The sequence below is a fragment of the Humulus lupulus genome, chromosome 2, assembly GCF_963169125.1.
Source record: "Humulus lupulus chromosome 2, drHumLupu1.1, whole genome shotgun sequence".
Classification (NCBI taxonomy): domain Eukaryota; kingdom Viridiplantae; phylum Streptophyta; class Magnoliopsida; order Rosales; family Cannabaceae; genus Humulus; species Humulus lupulus.
In genome coordinates this window covers 13,773,182-13,793,497 of record NC_084794.1, presented here as the reverse complement: position 1 = coordinate 13,793,497, position 20,316 = coordinate 13,773,182, and the positions used below count along the sequence as shown (strand labels likewise).

Sequence of the window (20,316 nt, the reverse complement as noted above, 5' to 3'; positions counted from 1 at the left end):
GCCCTCACCATTTTTTCTTTCTCGTTAGATGTCACAGAATCTGGAAAGACGGTGGGGGTCATTGCGAGCCATCCCATACGAGCCTAAATCTCCGAGCCCAGAATCGCTGTTCGCCCGGAATCAGCGTCGGATACAAGAATACGAGCTTGCGCGCGAGCAAGAGGACACTCGAGCCCACTATCGCCGTCAGATAGACGAGGTCATTGAAAAGAAGAGAAGAGTTCTTCGGGAGGCCATCTATCCGGAGCCCAACCCAGGACCTAGGCCAATTCCCCTCGACCCTGCGTTAAAAGTCACGGTTGCATATCATCCAGGGGAACTCCAATTTTCTTTAATGGCGGAACCTTCGTCCTCGCAGCCTCGGAGAGAGATGTTCGAAGCCTAGAGCTCGGTTACCACCACCGACCAAATAACTGACATTTTGGCCCTCCATGGCCTTAGTTCGTTGGACACCCTGAAGTGTCGAGCTCCGGCTAGTCATGAACGGAGCTGTTTCGCCCCTGGGGGCCGCAACGTCAGTGTGAAATATTCGGCCTGGAGCCAGGAACATATAAGGGCAGGAGCTCTGCTGCCCTTGAAGTCCTTTTTCAGAGACTTCACTGATTTCGTTGGGTTGGCTCCATTCCAACTCAACACTAATTCATACAGGGTGCTGTCTGCCCTGAGGTCCTTGTTCCACGAGCTGGGGTGGGAAGGACCTTCACCTCAAGAGATCTTATATCTCTTTTGTTTGAAAAGTAACCCCTCCCGAGCTCGGGGAGGAGATGGTTTTTATTATCTTTCGAGCTACCCCAAAGAGACGAAGATTTTTGAAGATCTTCCAAACCACCCTCCTGACTCCAAAAAGGCTTTTTTCTGGACAGACGGTTTGTCCCTGTCTCGACATCGATCGTTCAGGCGGATTCGTAAGTACTCTTGTTACTTTTATTATTATTTTTTTGAGCTCGGAATTTTAGCCCTTAAGACCGTACTTAGCTGAAATGTGTTTCGCTTTTCAGCTAATTTTAAGCGTCCCTCCCCCACCAAGGCAATGGGGGAGCACAGAAAGGCCTTGCTCTGACTTCCTTATGGCAGGAGGTCTCTTTCGTATCTTCTTCAAGAGGGCAAGCTCCGAGCCTGTGGGTTGTTGGGAGAAGGCCAGTCAACCTCTGACTGGTCTAATAAAAAATACGAACGTTGGGAGGAGGTGCCCCTGCCTACAGGCGCCCTTCCTCCGAGGAGAGAGAGGAGGCCAACACTCCCAGTTCGTCTGAGGAGTCCGCGGTCTGGGAATGAGGCCAATGATGAAGCCTCGAGCTCGGACTCAGATGAAGGTAAAGTCCTCCCTACCTCGAGGATGTGGTCCCCCACACTACTAGAACACAGGCCCAATAGGTTAGTCTCGTGCCCACAGGATAGATACCACTTCTACATATGGAGTTGGGTAGACGACTGTGTCCATAGGTTCGATAGTGGGCTCGGGAAATATGATACCATGTACACCACGGACGAGGTGTGGAATGGGATAGCGGTGCAGTATGGGACCAATGACTATAGGGACCTCTCGAGGTTATCCCCTACTTATAGGGAAGGCACTTCCCCCGCCTCCTCTGAAGACGGGGGAATTTCATGGTCCCCAAGCTCGAGCTCGGGGGAGAGTTCCAATTAGGTTTCCTCCATATCACTCTATGTGTCTGATACCGAAATTACTCGCTGTAAATTTCTCTTTTACTGACTCAGTGTTGTGACTTGTGCAGGCGAGATGGACTCCGACCTCGACGCCCTTATCGACAATGCAGGCGCCAAGAGGAGCAAACGCTCCAGGGCAGGGTCGGTGAAGACCAGCCAGCCGGGGAAAGACTCCAAGAGATCTAAGAAAACGCCTCCTCCTCCCCCGCCGGCTTCGAGCTCTGCTGCTACGTCGACTGGCCAAATCAGCGCCCCCACGACCTCGCAGGCCGTCGTCTCTGCGGTGGCACCGGCCTCGCAGGCTGGTATCCCTGCCGTGGTCGAATCCCAACCTCCTGTGGCGGGTCAAACATCTTCTGCTCAGCTCGCCAAGAGACCTTCTGCTTCTCGAGCTCAGAAGCTAACCATCTCCACCCATATGGACTCATATGTGGTGGATAACGCTGCCGGACCTCATGGATCTACGCTGATTTCGGATGTCATGTCGCGGATCGGCTAGAGCTACGGCAGTTTCGAGGCTCCTCAGTGGCAGTGCCTAACTGGCACCCGAGACCGCACTGTCCTGTACGAGAAGAGTATCGAGCACACTGCCGCGGTAAGTATCCTTCTTTATTCCTTTTGCTTACATTCATACTATCCTGAGGCTAATGGTGGTTTCTTCCTTTTTTCAGACTCTTGCCTTCACTGCCCAGCTCAATTACGAGCTGAACAACGAGATCCATTCGAGCAAGACTCATGCTCAAGAGGAGAGGGACCTCCACCTTAGAGCGAACGACGATCTGAAGGCGGCGAATACTAAGCTCGAGGCAGTGGTTAAGGAGCGTGAGGAAATGGCCAAGGAGCTCGAAAAGCTGAAAACTGAACTCGAGGAGCAAAAGAAAGATAACATCCAGCTTCGGGAGACCAACAAGAAGCTCGAAGAGGACAAGGCCGCCACCTTCGACTTCATAGAGGATGTCAAAGCTCGCCTTACTGCCGAGTTCAAAGACAAGAAGGAAAAGGCGGTCGACTCAGCCATGTACCGGATGTGGGCTTATAATGAAGAGCTGGACACCAGCTTCTTGGGTCCCCACGAGGCGCCGTTTCTTGAACGATGGAATGCCCAGCTCGAGAAGGAGGAGGCTGAACGGCTTGAGAAGGAGAAGGCTGAGCAGCTCGAGAAGGAAAAGGCTGCTCCGGGCACCGTTTCGGAGGAAGCTCAGGAGGATATCCATGCTATTCGTCCTGAGGGGTTCGGTGCCACTGATGCTGAGAAGGCCAAGGAGACTCCTCTTTCTTGAATCTGACCTCGGGGAGATCAGTTATCGGGGATGCGTCCCCTTATTTCTGTAACTATTTTAATATATGCCCACGGGGCTGATATAATTTCTTTTACCATTCTTTTATATGCTTTACATTGCTCGAAATATTTTGCATATTTTAAATGGATGAACCGGTTATGTTTATTTATTCATACAAACATAGTTTGGACTTGGGCTCGAAATTCGATGCATTCATGCATAGTTTATTCAAATTATCCGCTTCCGACCTCGTTACTTATCAAGGTCGGATATTACTTTAACCACGAACTCGAAAGTACTTATATGGTATGTAATATGAATGATTTGGTTATCTTTTTAGTCACTTTTCCTCATCCTCAGTATTTTGCCTCCGAGGTTATGAGTTCGAAACTATTTTTCTTTAAGATATTCCAGCCTCGATCTCGACATATTTCGCAATAGGTTTAGGCTCCCATTTATCATCGATCGATAATTTGGCTGGTTTGTTCCAAACCTGTTGTGTTTACACATCTGGTTAACTCCAAATGTTTTAGGTTCTTGATGGTTATATCCAATCTATCTAAGCTCGCGTATTTGGTCATATCCAAATACTTTGTTTTTGATAATTCGGTTATGTCCGAACTATCTAAGATCGCGTATTTGGTTACATCCAAATACTTTATGTTTTTGATAATTCGGTTATGTCCGAACTATCTAAATCGCGTACTTGGTTACATCCAAATACTTTATATATATTTTTTATTTTTTAAGCTGGTGGTATGTATACCAATGATGCCCCCTTAATATCCTATGAATGTGACCATAGGTTATTAAATTAAGGGAGATTACAAAAAATAAAAATACATTTACATGTGAAACAAAGCAGACCTTTTATTTGATGAAATTCAGAAACAGACAAACAAACAAACAAACTAGTACAGATAGAAATTCATGGTTACAGGCAACACTTCCTACACTATTGATAATATGGTCTAAGGTGTTCGCCATTCCATGCTCGTGGTATCAGGCTCCCATCTAATCTCGCAAGTTTGTATACGCCAGGTCGGATGACTGATTCTATCTGGTATGGTCCTTCCCAGTTTGGCCCGAGCACTCCAGCTGCTGGATCTCGGGTTGCTAAGAATACGCGTCTCAAAATCAGGTCTCCCACTCCGAACTTTCGATCTCGAACCCTTTTATTGAAATATCTTGTGGTTCGTTGCTGGTAAGCAGCATTTCTCAGCTGAGCCTCTTCCCTTTTTTCTTTGATCAAGTCTAGGGTTTCTTCGAGCCGAGTGCGATTTGTATCCTGATTGTAAATTTGAGTTCGAATCGTTGGGATTTCGACCTCGATGGGCAACATTGCCTCGCATCCGTACGCTAGAGAGAACGGGGTATGTCCCGTTGATGTCCAAGCTGTAGTTCTGTATCCCCAAAGGACTTGAGGTAATTCCTCTGGCCATCGTCCCTTTGCCTCCTCCAACCTCTTCTTTAGAGAACTCTTGAGGGTTTTGTTAACGGCTTCGACCTGACCATTCGCTTGAGGGTGAGCCACTGATGAAAAACTCTTTATTATACCGTTCTTGTCACAAAAGTTGGTGAATAGGTCGCAATCGAACTGGGTTCCGTTATTAGATACAATCTTTCTTGGTACTCCATATCGGCATACGATGTTCTTTACCACGAAATCAAGGATCTTTTTCGAAGTTATGGTCGCTAATGGTTCAGCCTCTGTCCATTTTGTGAAGTAATCAACGGCGACCACAGCATATTTTACTCTGCCTTTGCCAGTTGGGAGTGAGCCTATGAGGTCGATGCCCATACCGCGAAAGGCCATGGGGATGTCAACATCGTCAGTTCGGAAGGTGGAGCTCGAGGTATCGTTGCGAATCTCTGGCATTTGTCGCACTTTTTCACGTACTCGAAAGAGTCCGTTTTAATGGTTGGCCAGAAATATCCTTGGTGTATAATCTTCTTGGACAGGCTATGCCCCCCGGTATGATCTCCGCAGAACCCTTCATGAATTTCTGTAATGATCTTTTTAGTTTCGGGAGGAGTTACACATCTAAGCAGCGGCATGGAGTACCCTCTTATGTATAACTTTCCATCCAGAATGGTGTAACGAGGAAGTTTATACATCAACCTTCGAGCTTGATTTCGATCTCTTGGAAGAATTCCATTTTCGAGATAATCAACTATTGGACTCATCCAGGTTGGTTCTATTTCAATCATACACACATCTTCCTCGTCTGGCTCAGTAATGCTTGGTGCTGATAGGTGTTCTACGGGTATAACATTCAGCTCTTCATTTTCGGTGGAAGTGGCGAGCCGAGCTAAGGCGTCTGCATTTGAGTTTTGTTCTCGGGGAACCTGTTCGATTGCATAAAACTCGAAATACTCTAATGTGGATTTTGCCTTCGCCAGATAAGCTGCCATTCTTGTGCCACGAGCCTGGTATTCCCCCAAGATTTGATTAACCACGAGCTGGGAGTCGCTGTAGCAATGTATAGCTTTAGCCTTGAGCTCTTTTGCTATTTGTAGTCCCGCAAGTAGAGCCTCGTATTCAGCTTCATTATTAGATGCTTTAAAACCAAATCTTAAAGCAGAGTGAAATTTTCTCCCTGCAGGAGTGATCAGAATAACTCCTGCCCCCGCTCCATTTTCATTTGACGAGCCGTCGACGTAAAGTTTCCACAGCTCGTGGGCCGTGGTTATTACCTCGTCGTCGGCTATACCAGTGCACTCCACTATGAAGTCTGCCAAGGCTTGTGCCTTAATGGTCGTTCTTGGATGGTAAGTGATCTCGAACTGTCCGAGCTCAACAGCCCATTTAAGGAGCCGACTTGACGCCTCTGGTTTAGACAGGACTTGCCTAAGAGGTTGATCTGTCAGTACATGGATGGGATGTGCTTGAAAGTAGGGGCGGAGCTTGCGAGATGAGTGGATTAGGCTGAGGGCAAGCTTTTCCATCAGTGGATATCTTGACTCTGCCCCCAGTAATCTTTTGCTGATGTAATAGATGGGTTTCTGCAATTTCTCTTCTTCTCGAACGAGCACCGCGCTTATCGGGTGTTCGGTAGTTGAGAGGTACAAGAACAATACTTCTCCCGTCTCAGGCTTCGATAGGATGGGCGGTTCAGCTAAGTGCTTTTTGAGCTCCTGAAAGGCCAGCTCGCACTCCTCTGTCCATTCAAACTTCTTACTTCCTTTCAATAAGTTGAAGAATGGAAGGCCTCGATCCATTGACTTCAAGATGAATCTGCTCAGGGCGGCCATCCTGCCTGTCAAGCTTTGGACATCTTTATGCTTCCGAGGTGAAGGCATATCAATCAGGGCCTTTATTTTGTCGGGATTAGCCTCGATCCCTCGAGAGTTGACAATAAAGCCCAGAAATTTTCCCGAAGATACCCCAAAAGTGCACTTCTGAGGATTTAGCTTCATGTTGTATTTCCGGAGTATGCCAAAGCACTCTTCGAGATCATCAACATGGTTCTTGTTAAGTTGAGACTTTACAAGCATGTCATCAACATAAACTTCCATGTTGTTCCCTATTTGCTCTGAAAACATCATGTTTATGAGCCGCTGGTACGTGGCTCCAGCATTCTTGAGTCCGAATGGCATAACATTATAACAGTATAGCCCTTTATCTGTAATGAAGCTCGTATGTTCTTGGTCGGGGGCATGCATGGGAATCTCTGGTTATATCCAGAATAGGCATCCATGAACGACATCAGGCCATGCCCCGCCGTGGCATCCACGAGCTGGTCAATTCTTGGCAGCGGAAAACAGTCTTTTGGGCAGGCCTTGTTGAGGTCTGAGTAGTCAATGTAGGTTCTCCACGTCCCATTGGGCTTCGGGACCAAAACTGGATTGGCTACCCAGTCAGGGTAAAAATCGTCCCTAATGAAATTGTTTGCTTTCAGCCTGTCAACTTCCTCCTTTAGTGCTTTCTTTCTGTCTTCGTCCAGCTGTCTTCGCTTTTGTTGCTTCGGGGGAAAGCTTTTGTCTATGTTCAACGCATGGCTCGCTACATTCGGGCTTATCCCCACCATGTCTGAGTGTGACCATGCGAAGACATCCTGGTTTTTCTTCAAAAAGCAAATTAATTGCTATTTTGCCTCGTCTCGGAGGTGTTTTCCGACCTTCACCTTCTTTGAGGGATCAGCTTCCTCGAGCTGAACTTCTTCGAGCTCCTCCAAAGGTTGGAGGTCAACTTTTTCCTCAATCCTCGGATCGATCTCCTCATCAATTTCCAAAACCGTCCCATCTTTATTTTGTATGATAACGAGTGCCTGAGCGCTCGTTTGTTTCTTTCCCCTCAAAGAAATGCTATAGCACTCCCTTCCTACCAATTGATCTCCTTTTAAAGTCCCGACCCCGCTTGGGGTTGGGAACTTAAGGGCCAGGTGCCTCACAGATGACACTGCCCCCAGCCCGACCAGGGCGGGTCTCCCGAGCAGTACATTGTAGGCAGATGGTAACTCTACCACCATGAACTCCATCATCTTGGTCACCGAGACTGGATAGTCTCCCAAGGTCACGGGGAGTTCAATGGATCCCATATAAGCATTCCCTTCTCCTGAAAAGTCGTACAAAGTAGTTGCACATGCTTTCAGGTCGCGAAGGGAGAGTCCCATTTTCTCGAGAGTCGCCTTATAAAGAATGTTGACCGAGCTCCCATTATCTATGAGAACTCGGCGGACTCTCTTGTTGGAAAGCTGAAGGGTAATAACCAATGGGTCATGATGAGGGAACTGAACATGAGATGCGTCCTCCTCAGTGAATGTTATCGGTTGCGTTTCAACCCTTTGGCTTTTTGGTGCCCTAGGTTCGGGTTCATAAGGAGACCCGTCCCCTGTCTTCAACTCGTTAACGTATCGCTTTTGAGCATTTCTGCCCCCTCCCGCGAGATGAGGCCCTCCCGAGATGGTTATTACATCCTCTCCATCAATCGGCGGGGGCCTGTCTTCTTCCCTAGATCGGGAGTTATTATTTTGTGTCGTCGAAGGCGCGACTACTCTCTGACTCGCAGTAGTCTGTCCAGTACTCTGGTTTTTGACGTATTGCCGGAAATAACCTCTCGAGATCAACCCCTCGATCTCGTCCTTCAGCTGTCGACATTCATCAGTGGTGTGTCCGGTGTCTCTATGGAACCGACAATACTTACTGGAATCCCTTTTTGACCTTTGATTTCTCATTGGGTCCGGACGCCTGAAGGGGACCTGGTTTTCATTAGCCAGGTATATGTTTTCCCGAGACTCGTTGAGTTCGGTGTGTACTTTATATACGGAGAAATACCTTTCTCCTTTCTTTTTCATTCCTCCTTCAGCCTCGGGGTTATAAATTCAAAGATTCATATAAATTGCATTAAAGACGAATAGAATATCCAGTGATTACATTAAAATACTCTAAATAAGAATTTAGTTCATAATATTAAACTTCATCACACAATCTAAAATTCAAAAGCATAAAGAAAAACAAACAAAATAAAAGTAGATTATTCTCTGTGTCCTTTCTCTTGCCGTCAGAATGCTTCCCTTTTCTCTGTTTCTTTCGATCTTCTTTTTATTCTTTTTACAAAAATCCAAAAACCTACGAATTTCCATAAAAATTTCTAAAAATGCCCTTGTGCCGATATATCGCCTATAATGTTGCTATATATCGCCTACTGAATGTTCTCGATAAAAATGCAAGTTTCTGATGTCGTTTCCGCTAAGCCGAAAATTGAAATTCCTCAAGCAGCGATATATCGCCCAAGACAGGCGATATATCGCCTGCACCACATCTCCAAATATTAAGCAATTTCGACTACTAAAATAGATATTTATCCAAATTCTCGAACAATTCAGAATTATAACGACACACTGCACAAGTTCACCAAACAGATTAAATAGACACTTTCTTTTAAGAAAAACAACCAAATCAATATGAAAATGTTATAAATAAGCGTATATTTTGTACGCTTATTAGTGCTCTCCTCCAGTTCTTATTTATAGAGAAGTGGAAAAATCTTCACTTTCTCTCTCTTTTTTGCCCTCTTAAAAATAAATCATCTATTTATTTTTCATATATCTTTTATAAAAAGAAGATAATTTATTTATATATATTTTCAACAGTCAAATAAGCTACTTGGCTATTTTTGTTTTGTAAGGCATCCCCATTCCGAACAAACAGATTTATCATATCATTAAAGTAGGGACTGTGGCGTTTATGTTGATTTATAAGTGAACAATTTTGGTCCAAGATGTTGGTGTTTCTAATGTTAGTTTTATTTTGTTTAAGATGATTAGAAATGAAGAATATTCAAAAATAGCATATTTATCAACCGGTCTCATTATTATTTTTAAAAATAAAGTTAAACCATTTTTTAAAATATAAGCAATTGGTAGAAAAAAAAAAGTATAGCATCTTTATGTTGCAAGTTCTTTTTTTTCTTCATAAAAGTATCATAAAAAAAAGATAAATATGTGACTACAATGTTATTTGAACGAATCTGAATTATATATTTCACTATCTAAAAAAAGAAAATAAATTCTTGGTGGACCAAACTTGATTTATCATATTCATGTTGAACAAAACCAAAAACCATCTAATAGTTTTAATTCCCGTATATTCTCATTTTTGGTCTTTTTTCCTCACCCAATGAGTACGAGTCACCTTCATGTTAGTGGGTCCCACCTTCACAGGTCACACTACCCTAACAATTATTTATTATTATTTTTTTAGGTACAAATAAAATAATAATAATAATTAATAAATTGTTAATGGAAAGGGAAAAAAACCAAATTGAAGTACATTTTTTTAACGTAAAAAATAGAAAAAGCAAGAACAACGATGTTTGAGTTTGAGCTTTGAGGTAACTCCAAAAGTATTTAATTTTGATTAGAGAGAGAGAAGTCAAAAGAGTTTAAAGGTCAATTTCAAATTAACCAAAACGCATTCGAATTCCGAACTGAGCCATCTCTCTCGTCCGTTTCGAGGTCAGCCTATATCTCAGGATTTTGATTTTTTTTTTCTTTTTTTGAAAAACTATATCTCGGGATTTTGTTCTGTCTATAAAGGGGTTATTTTTTTCCGCTTCCCAAGAAAATAGCATATTTTTATTTGTAAATTCCAAATTTATCTGAAATTTTTCCCATTTTTTTATATCTTCCCACGTGAAGATCAGTTTTCTACTGGAAAATCCGGAATCCAATTCTGGGATTTTCAGCTTCGTCCATTTTCTCTGTCATTAAGGTGCGTTTTTCTTGATTGAAATTTTGGACTGCTTTTGTTGAATCTTTTCCTTTTCTGTTTGAGTTTATTCATCTTTAGTTATATATTTATACAAGTACAATAATTTAATGGAAATAGGTTGCATGCAGATGAGTGTAAGGTATTGATGCTATAGTTTTGCTTTTGTGTTCCAATAATTTTGGAAAGCTAAAGTGGGATTGGGAGTTCATTTGTTCTTATCGATTTAATCCTTTTCTTTTTGTTTTTATTTTATATATATATATACAAATCGCTCTTTTCAATTACCATGATGAGTGTTAGATTGTTCGTATTGATGGGCTTTTATGATTTACATTTCTTCTCATCAATTTCTATTGTTTAAGTTTCAGGACTCTTTATATTGTGAGGCCTTAAACTACTTTCTATAGCTCTGCTTGGACAGGTAGTCTGTTGTGGGTTTGAGCTTGTTGTGGCCTGTACAGAGGCTGTGGATAGAAAATGAGAGCAGTAGCTCGACCTTTTCGCCATTTTCGATCAATTTTTAGGCCTCAAAATAATAGGTACTCGAGTAGTTTACCTTGTTATAGAGGGCAGTTGCTTGATATCCATTCTAGGTCTACTTACAAACTCACCAAAGATGCTCAAACTCATCAATTTCAAGACCCCACTTATATGTTTTCTAGAACTCTGTCAACAGAGGTTGTCAAAGTTGCAAATGGAGGTTTTTTTTCTTGCCACCACACTATTTTCTATAGTCATATTGTAGAACATAATTTTGACCTTTCTCATTTTGCTGATTTCAAAATTTAAATGTTTAATGTTAGATACAAGTAGAGCAGGCCCTCTTGTAGAGTATGAAAGAAGAACTGCCTCGGGTGAACTTGTTGATGGTGACATGTGCCAGGTATAATTGAGAGTTTAAAGCAGATTTTGCTTAGTTAAGCTTTCAAACAAATAAAATTGCATGTTAGTGGACAGAATTTGTAAAGTTTCAAATATCTTGTTTAGTTATGCAAAAAAAGGGGCAGTTACCTTTGAAATTTAGCCTTACATTGTTTTGAGCTTTTGAAGTAATCTACTTTCCTTGATTGAAAGTCTGAGATTCACTGATGCATTTGTTGTACAAGTGAAACCTCATTGATTCAATAATTTTTTGGAAAATACATAAATGTGGCCACTTTGGATAGACAACAGCAGAATAATAATCATCACATGATAGTTGAAAGTGGCAGTACTAAACTCTGAATATGAAGTTGGTTTTTGTCTTAGAAAAGAATACTGACAGTGATAATTGCAGCTAGGCACATTAAGAGAGCTTCAGAGGCTCTACGATGACCTTGTTGATTCATCTAATGCTTGTCGATTGGATAGGTACACAGCTTCCGAGAAAGTTGGAAGGTAACTCTTTTATTCCAGTTACCTCTGTTTTTAACCAAATTTCATACTGCTTTTTGATATAAAGTGGTTCTTGGTATTCATTTCCTTTCCAAGTTTCCTGCATTAGTTGTTATCTGTTTCACCATGTTATTTATCTTTCCCTTGCAGGAGTAGGTGGCTATGGTCTCGTTTCATGCCACAATCTTCATACTCACCCGTTAAGGGTCTTTATCTTTACGGAGGAGTGGGAACTGGAAAAACTATGTTGATGGACTTGTTTTTTAACCAATTGTTAGTATAAACCTAATACATGAGAATATTAAAATTATATGTATTGTTTATGTGCATGCCCTTTGTTAGAGAGGAAAAAAAACGTTTATTCTTTTTTCTCTTGATTGTCAAGTTCAATTGAGCTTTGTATTCTTAATGCATTCTTAATCTTTTTTCACTTTGTTTTTGCCCCAGGCCATCCAATTGGAGGAAAAAACGGATTCATTTCCATGATTTCATGTTGAATGTGCATAGCCGCTTGCAAGTAAGAAGGCATTTAAAGATAATGTATATAGAACTATCAACTAAATAATTTTATTGTCGACAAGGAAATACCTTGAGTGAAAACCAAGCATTACATCATATAAAGTTAATTTGCATTAAGTTGTTTGACATATGAAATACTGTGGGTCTTCATTCAGTTAACCAGTCTACATGTTTTAATAAGTCAGCTTATAGGCTGTGCTAAAACAAAATGGTTTTAAACTTTGCATAACATTCTAAATCTTGAGTGCATCTTGGTTTGAACATTTTGTATGTGGCTAACATGTATGATGCTGATGCTTAGTTTATTATGAAACATTTTTCATTATCACAGAAGCACAAGGGTGTGGCAGATCCGCTTGAAGTTGTTTCTGCAGAGATATCTGATGAAGCAATTTTACTATGTTTGGATGAATTCATGGTATTCCAGACTTTTTTTTTTAATTTTTTTTTTAAATTTTATTCTTTTTTATTGGTAACACATTTCTTTACGATGCGATCTTCTTAGGTGACTGATGTTGCCGATGCCTTAATTCTGAATCGTCTATTTGGACATTTATTCAGCGATGGTGTTGTAAGTAGCTCAATTTTATGCATTCTCGTCTCAACCATTTACAACACAACATTGTTTTGTGATTTTTTTAATGAAAATCATTTTTCATCATAACAGTTTATTTATTTTTCTGTATGTTTGAGGAAGTTTAGATTCTCGTTGCCACTTCAAATCGTGCTCCAGACAACCTATACGAAGGTGGATTGCAACGAGATCTTTTCCTACCATTTATTTCTACTCTGAAGGTATGTATGTGACTGTATTTTATTTCACCAGGATTGGTGAGCTGTGTATATGTTTAATCAACCTGCAACTTTTGGCATATATTTGGCACAGCTTTGGATAGAAAAAGAGAAAGGTTGTAGGTGTTTTACATTTATGCGAAATCACATGCAACAATTTTTGGCAATACTCTTCTACTCCAGTGTTTATGTCTGCATCTTTAACATGCTTTTCTTATTCATTCAATAATTTGGAAAACTATTTTGTTGTAACTTGTAGGAGAGGTGCATTGCCCACCAAATTGGTTCGTCTGTAGATTATCGGAAAATGACTTCGGTAATGATATTAACTGCTTGTAGATTTGTTTTCCATTTAATGCAATTGTGTACAGTTGAGATATATTAATTGACAACTTCATTATGTTTGCTCTTGGCTGCAGTCTCAGCAAGGTTTCTACTTTGTTGGTAAAGGTTTATCTGACTTTCTTAAGCAAAGATTTGAAGAATTAATTGGGCAACACAAGGCTGGTCCACAAGAGGTGGAAGTAGTAATGGGAAGGACGTTACAGGTATTTTCTAACTTTATTTTTCTAAGGCATTTAACAGCATATTACTTGGTCCTATATATTATAGAAATATATATTTTAATGATTTACTTCAACAGGTTCCACTAGCTGCAGATGGATGTGCATATTTTACTTTCGAGGAGCTCTGTGAGAGACCTCTAGGAGCTGCAGATTATTTTGGATTATTCAGTAAGTTGTATTATTTATCAGAGTGGATTTTGATATGCACTGCATTTGAACAGCCAAAATAATTTGAAAATAGATTTTTGGTTCACTGAGTAGGCTTTGCAACTTCATTATATAATTAGTTGATCGATACTCCTTAGAGAAAGAATCTGTTGATGACATTGGACCAAAAACACTTATAGCTCAGATATTTGAGTTTTCATTTTATGTTTATTGATTTCTTTTCTGATACATAATAAATTGGAATCTTTATTTCTTAAAAAGTTGTTGAGACTTGAGATGCTAGTTTTGTGAGACACTAGTTTTGTTGTTTCTTTTTCCAGGACATTCTCACAGATCATGTTTTTGTTTCCATAACATGTACTGATACAACAAGTTCTTTATAGTTTTTTCTTTTTGTGTGCATGTGCATAACTACACTAGCTTCTTTAGACATGTTCATTCATAATATTAATACTTATACAAGTTTATTCATCTTGTTTTATAGAGAACTTTCATACTCTGGCATTGGATGGTGTTCCAATTTTTGGTCTCTACAACAGGCCAGCAGCATTTCGGTTTGTCACTTTGGTTGATGTATGTCCCGTTTACCGATAATATGTTTTGACTTTTTATGTACATACAAGTATTGTCCTTTAAGCATGCTAACCATACTATGGATATCACTTACTGTGGTAATTTTTCCCTAACTTGCAAGTTTGAGGTAATATGAGTATTGTTTTGCAATGTTTTTGGTGGAACTTTTTTATCAGGCAAAAGAAATATTATATTGAATGTTGATGACTTGTCCAGAGAGTAGACTATAGCTTTTAATTCCTTTTGGACTTGCAACATTGCAGGCTTAATCTTAAAAATTAATTAATCCATTATTTTCTTATAATTCTACTTTTGTGTGCCTTATGGTAAATTCTTTTACCTTCACCCTTTAATTTGTGGAATGGTAAGTCTGGTAATAGCATTTGGACCTACATAGTTGTTAGTACAAAGGCAAAATTTCCTTGAAAGGAATCTGTAGCCATTGTTAATTACATAAAGGGGATTACATAATGTTTCACAAATAGACGGAGTAGAAAGTTTGGGAAACAACTTAATTTCACTTTTTTGGTTCTTCTGTTATTAAAGGCTGTCCGTGGCCCTGATATTTGTGGTAAATTTAAAGGTAAAATTTAGATCTCCTGTTAATTTCATGTTATATCTGAATATATTTCTCTCTTTTTTAACATTTTCGTGAGGTAAATATTTTATAAATTGATAAGACTCCTATCCGCTACACTCACTCGAGGAGCTCTCAAGTGTCATCTGGAGGCACGTAATAGGGACTGTTTTGGGAATTTTGAGCTGGCAATATTCTAGTAGGGGTGCTGAGAGTTTGTTATATTCTCTGGTCTAGTGATAGTGTGGATTTTTGGATATTAGTAAGGCAGTTGCTGTACAGAAAAGGGTATGATGATTTTGTAATTGTGAGAGCTGAGGCTCTGGTTGGAGTGTGCCAAGTCCCTTGAAAACTAGGTGTTTACTTGTATTCCTCTCTTTTTACTGATTAATGAACATTTTAGAAGAATTTCCAGCAACAGTTTAGCTATTTACTTACCTGTGCGCACATCATAAATGTGGAAGCTGACTTTGGCTTATATGCTGTTGACATTGGATGACTGCCTTTCACTGGATGCTTATTCTCCCGGGCTTTATACCATTTCTTTTGTTTTTAATTTTTTTTTATAAAGAAAGAGCCATAATTTTATTGAACTGTGAATATTATATATGTTGAATATTCCTGATGAAGTTCGAGTGAGTCATTCCACATTATTGTCACAGGTTATGTATGAGAACAAAGGCAGACTTTTATGTACAGCAGAGGGGACCCCATTACAACTTTTTGAAAGAATTGTGACAATCGCTGATGCTCAAAATATGGCACCTAGAACCTCTTCGAGGTCAAGAAGGAATGACGACTCTGACCTTTGTGTGGACAATGAATTGGGTTTCGCTAAAGATCGCATAATCAGCAGGTATGATGCTCAATTTTTTTTCATTCTATAAGTTAATTTCACATGTTTCATAACTTTTAAGTTTAATAAATATTTGTTTTGAGTAACTTATTATTGATTTAAATACACTTTTCGGTTCCTGTTTCCATTTCTCTCCTTGAGTCACTTCATACCAGAAACAAATTCCATAGACTAACTTTGGTACACCCTTACTATAAAATGGAAATGTAAAGGTAGGTTGTTTGATGAATTCTCTAGTCTCAATTGATTGGAAAGCATGGAAGAAAGTGTTGATGCCTTTTTCTAGGATAGCCTTTTGAACAATATCTTATGATATTTGAAACATTTGTTTATGTAATTATTCTCCATAGTGGAAGATAGTAGGAATTCCAAATTATCTGGCTTTCATTTCCTTCTAGAATAGGATGACTCATCAACATTGCTCACTGATTTTTATTTTATTTGTTTTTTTATTGCTTTTTTATTATCAAATTGATTTCCTTCCCTGTTCCCTAGTCAGTAAAAAGTCCAAATCTGAACCCAATCCTATGATCTCTTCCTAACCTGTTACCACCTGATTAAGTTTTTCTCAAAAGCAATATTTAAATTCAGAAGGGTAAATACCATTTTGGACCCTATGTAATATAAAATTTATCGATCGAACCCTTAGTTTTGTTAAATGACAATTTGGACCTCGTATTTTACAAAATAGAACAAAATAGTACCTTATACCCAATCTTGGTAAAAAAAAATTTCAATTATGTAATAAGAAACCGAAACGTGTATTTAAAGCATGTTAGACCTGTGTCCTCCGTTCTCACTCGCCATTCTAATTAGAATTATATGCATATAGAGTTTAGCCAGTTGTAACATATTACTGATTTAGTTCTACACTAGTAAAAAATCTTGGTGCTTTGATAATTTGGTGATGAAGTCGCATCATTTCCATAACTTTGGCTGCATTGTGCATGGAAGTTGCTTACGTCGAAACATACTTTTCCGCCTTGACAACTTTTTTTTTTGTTCTTTTATCAGAAGATCTACAATTTTGTACACGCATATTCTCAATTGTAGTTACTTATTGTGAAACTACTCGTGATTGCAGATTAACAGAGATGAATAGTAAGGAATACTTGGAACAACATTCCGCCATGTTATTGAAGAAATCGTCATTGAGGGAAGTTGCCAACTAGGGATCAACTGCCACTAATGCATATGAAATGGAATGGCATTTACAAAAAGAAAGAAAGAAAGAAAGATACAAAAAGTTACCAATGTTAGTAAAACCAATTTGTTTGTAGCGCTAGTTCATTGTTAAAAAAATTGTTTGTAGCGCTAAGGTTTAATTTCTTTATTTATTTTGAAAGCTATAGCTCTAAGGTTTATAAGGGTGCCTCATTGAATATTGGTTTCACCAACTAGATTTGTGTTTGTACTAAATAAGATGTAAAAATCTCATTACCTCTTGGAATCAATAAGGTCCAAATTGAATTGCAATAAATTTAAACTTGTGAATGTAACAAACAGTTTTTGCAGTCATTGATGCATGCCTGTGCTCTCCAATTATTTTAATGATAGAAATTGTTCTACAAACTAATCATTGATGATGGGTCCTCTGTGGAACATCTCTTCCAAAAAAGAACAATTGCAATTTTGATATTATTAACTTCTGGAATGTGTGTTATGAATGCATAAAACACGTATGTTTCACTTGGAAAAAAAAAATGAAAACTCATCCCAAAAATAAGGAAATTTTTCATTATTTTATTTAAGTAATGTTTTCTGTTATATTTATTTTTATTGTTTTCTATAAATAAGGTAAATAAATTAAAAAATAAACAAAAAGTAATAAAATAATCTAAATAAGGTAAATAAATTGAAAAATAAAATAAAAATGATTGACTGCTTTTTTTGTTATCAACTAATTTAATAGAGGCTTAAAGAAATGCAGTAGAGAACACATATTTTTACGTGGTTCAGATTATTAATTAACACTAATCCACGGGTTACTTATATTAGGATTTGCGAAACTTGGGGTCTCAAGCTTCTATGGAGTCATGTATAGCGTTTTAGCAATGCTCTAAATACAAAAAGTGGGGATCGAATCCATTACAAAGTGTGCTCTAGTCCTATTTATAGATAGCCGAGGACAACTAATTCCCTTAATGGAGATTTACTACAAACATTCTCCCTTATTGTGATATTAATGGATAATAAATATACATTCTTGTAGTTAAGGAGTTGGTGGGCCCAAGCATATCACACTGGATCCATTTAGTAAGGTTATAGCCAACAAATTTTTTGGGTAACACATCCCTGACATTATTAGGGGGTAGCTGCACGTTTTTCCGTGTCAGACGGCATCATGGGACATCCTGCTTGTCGCTTGTACGGACTCGACACCACAACTTTAGTAACAGTAAAATGGTAGGCAACTGTTTGTGGTCTAGGGTTGTTGTGCTTGACACCTGGCATAGTACTTCAAGTCTTGAGGACGGTTCTCGCATACCTAGAAGACTTGAATGGAGAGGACATGGAGGATGTCCTACTGAAGCTCTTGAGACGTAATCCCTCCTCGAGGACATACTTCTCCGGAGGCGATGCTCAGTCAACACGGGGAGCGCCATCCTCCCGAGGAGCTCTAGGTGAGCTCAGAAGGACTTCATTATCTTCCGTGAAGCTTAATTACTCCCTAATGACTAACATATGTCACTTGGAGAAAACATAGACAACAAAAAGTAATAAATGGGCCATAATAATTTATCATCACAAATTTTAAAATTTCATATTAAAGTATTTAAATTACTCTATTTTGAAAACTATAACCGAAAAATATTAATTATTTATTTTATTATTTAACATATTTTGTTTATCCAAATATATATCTAATAGTGAAATAATACAAAAATATACATATTTTCTTATTTTTGCAGCTTAGTTTTTTAATGAGAAGTTCCTTATTTTAATTGATCTAGACATTAATTAAATAATATATATTTATATATAACCTTTTGTTGTCTTTAAAATTGTTTAAATCAAATAGTTAAAATTTGATCACATTAACTTTTTAAATTCATAATTTTTTAATATTGTATTATATTGAAATTCATAAGTATTTTTTCTAAAAAAAGTTAGAAAAAAGTATTTAATTTTAAAATTATAATGCACCATATCTGAAAATATATATATATATATATAACGAATTCTTGATTTAACGGCTATATACAATCTTTTGAGTTGATTTATTTTTTTAATATGTTTACGTCATTTATTCTTCTATAGTATATAAAACTATTTATTTATTTAACATTTATATGACAATTAAAAAACACAATAAAAATAAATTAGTGCATTTTCTAAATAAAACTAAATAGATTGTTTTTACCTTATATAAATATTTGATTGTTTACATTTGGAAAAATGTGGTTCAAAACAACTTAATCTATTGAGATTAGTGGTGTTAATTGCGTTGTGCGTATCAGTTTACTTGTGTTTAGGATAGTGTAGGCTTAGTCATCACTAATTATGTAAGTCTAATCACTTTCACCAATCATGTTATATTATTTTATATAATATAATGTTAAATTAAATAATGTGACAAAATATGATTTATAACATAAATGTGATTTGTCACACCTTGTAACATAATATTGAGAGTTACAAAATTGGACATATATGTGTGTTCAAGTGTAATATATTTGGAGTTACAAAATCAGCTATAAATTTGTAATTCCCAAATATCACTCAATGATGTGTAGATTGAGAGTTACACATTTTATTTGAATTTCACAAAGCCATAATGTGATATGACTGTTGAAGATATGATTTTAACTCTCATAATGTGTATGGATGTTACAAAATCAAGATAGAAAGAGTTTGAGACATTTTAGAAAAAACTGAAAAATTGAGAGGCTGAAACAGGCCACTGGCCGCGACCACTAACATCCCAGGCCGTGGCCTGGGAGTCAGGGAATAGCGGTCGCAGCCGTGAATGTCCCTGGCCGCAGTCTGGGGTGCTGCCAGCCAAATCTTATTTTTCCAATTTTCAATTTTAAACGGATTTAACATCTCAAGTAACTTTCAAATCTTTATTTTAATTTCATAAACGTCCAATTAAACATTGGTAACTGCGAAAGGGTTGGTGGAATTTGAAATTCAAAAGATATCTCAAAACTCTATAAATAAGAGTCTAATGCTCACTTGCAAGATATACTATTTTCTATCCACAAAGCACTTGACTAGAAAATAAACCAAGACTTGATAATTCCAAAGAATTATTTCCAAACTTGAGAGTCCCTTAGTACTTAGAGAATAGGAAAAATAAGTTTTTGGACAAAGGTCTTGAACCTTGTTCTAGTTAGTAATCCTACTACTTTACACTATGATTGTGTGAGTGTTAGAGTGCTCTTGTTATTTTTAATTTGTTTTCTATTTACTATTGTTCTTATTTCTTTTTTCGTGTTCTTCTTTGTTCTTTATATTTATTATTGTTCTTATTTCTTTCTTCACGTTCATTTTTGTTTTTTATATTTACATGTATTATTTTACTTAATATTCTTCTCCTTTATTTCTTCTACCTCCTTTCTATTTATTTGTATTGAGTTGTAACATTTATTTTAATAAAACACCTTGTATTTGTTGCTGAGAGTTATATCATAATTTCTATATATATATATATTCCATTGAATTATATGTTCTGAAACAGTGACATGCTCAACCCAACTCATGCTCTTGTGCTTTTATTGTATC

At 38.1% G+C, this 20,316-nt stretch overlaps 1 protein-coding gene across 5 annotated transcripts; it reads left to right on the top strand.

Annotated features, from left to right (window-relative positions):
* Positions 1 to 9,761: 9,761 nt before the first annotated feature.
* On the top strand, positions 9,762 to 17,064 carry LOC133817335 (uncharacterized). 5 transcript variants are annotated; one of them, XM_062249827.1, is made up of 16 exons: positions 9,762 to 9,907; positions 10,091 to 10,163; positions 10,585 to 10,863; positions 10,967 to 11,046; positions 11,440 to 11,540; positions 11,688 to 11,810; positions 11,985 to 12,054; positions 12,388 to 12,474; positions 12,562 to 12,627; positions 12,759 to 12,851; positions 13,108 to 13,164; positions 13,268 to 13,396; positions 13,492 to 13,582; positions 14,067 to 14,155; positions 15,395 to 15,588; positions 16,673 to 17,064. In XM_062249827.1, exons 3-16 carry the CDS (start codon positions 10,641 to 10,643, stop codon positions 16,758 to 16,760), a joined length of 1,491 nt encoding a protein of 496 aa, XP_062105811.1. In that variant the 5' UTR covers positions 9,762 to 9,907; positions 10,091 to 10,163; positions 10,585 to 10,640; the 3' UTR covers positions 16,761 to 17,064. The 5 variants fall into 5 exon arrangements, with proteins under 5 accessions (XP_062105811.1, XP_062105808.1, XP_062105810.1 ...); XM_062249824.1 differs by having other exon boundaries at positions 10,532 to 10,863; XM_062249826.1 differs by having other exon boundaries at positions 10,526 to 10,863.
* Positions 17,065 to 20,316: the final 3,252 nt, after the last annotated feature.

Excerpts from the sequence above, each read along its gene's own strand:
- LOC133817335 (XM_062249827.1), top strand. The coding sequence starts at position 10,641 with ATGAGAGCAGTAGCTCGACCTTTTCGCCATTTTCGATCAATTTTTAGG. Across the intron at positions 10,864-10,966 it reads TGTCAAAGTTGCAAATGGAG|ATACAAGTAGAGCAGGCCCT; the intron begins GTTTTTTTTCTT and ends GTTTAATGTTAG. Across the intron at positions 11,811-11,984 it reads GACTTGTTTTTTAACCAATT|GCCATCCAATTGGAGGAAAA; the intron begins GTTAGTATAAAC and ends TTTTTGCCCCAG.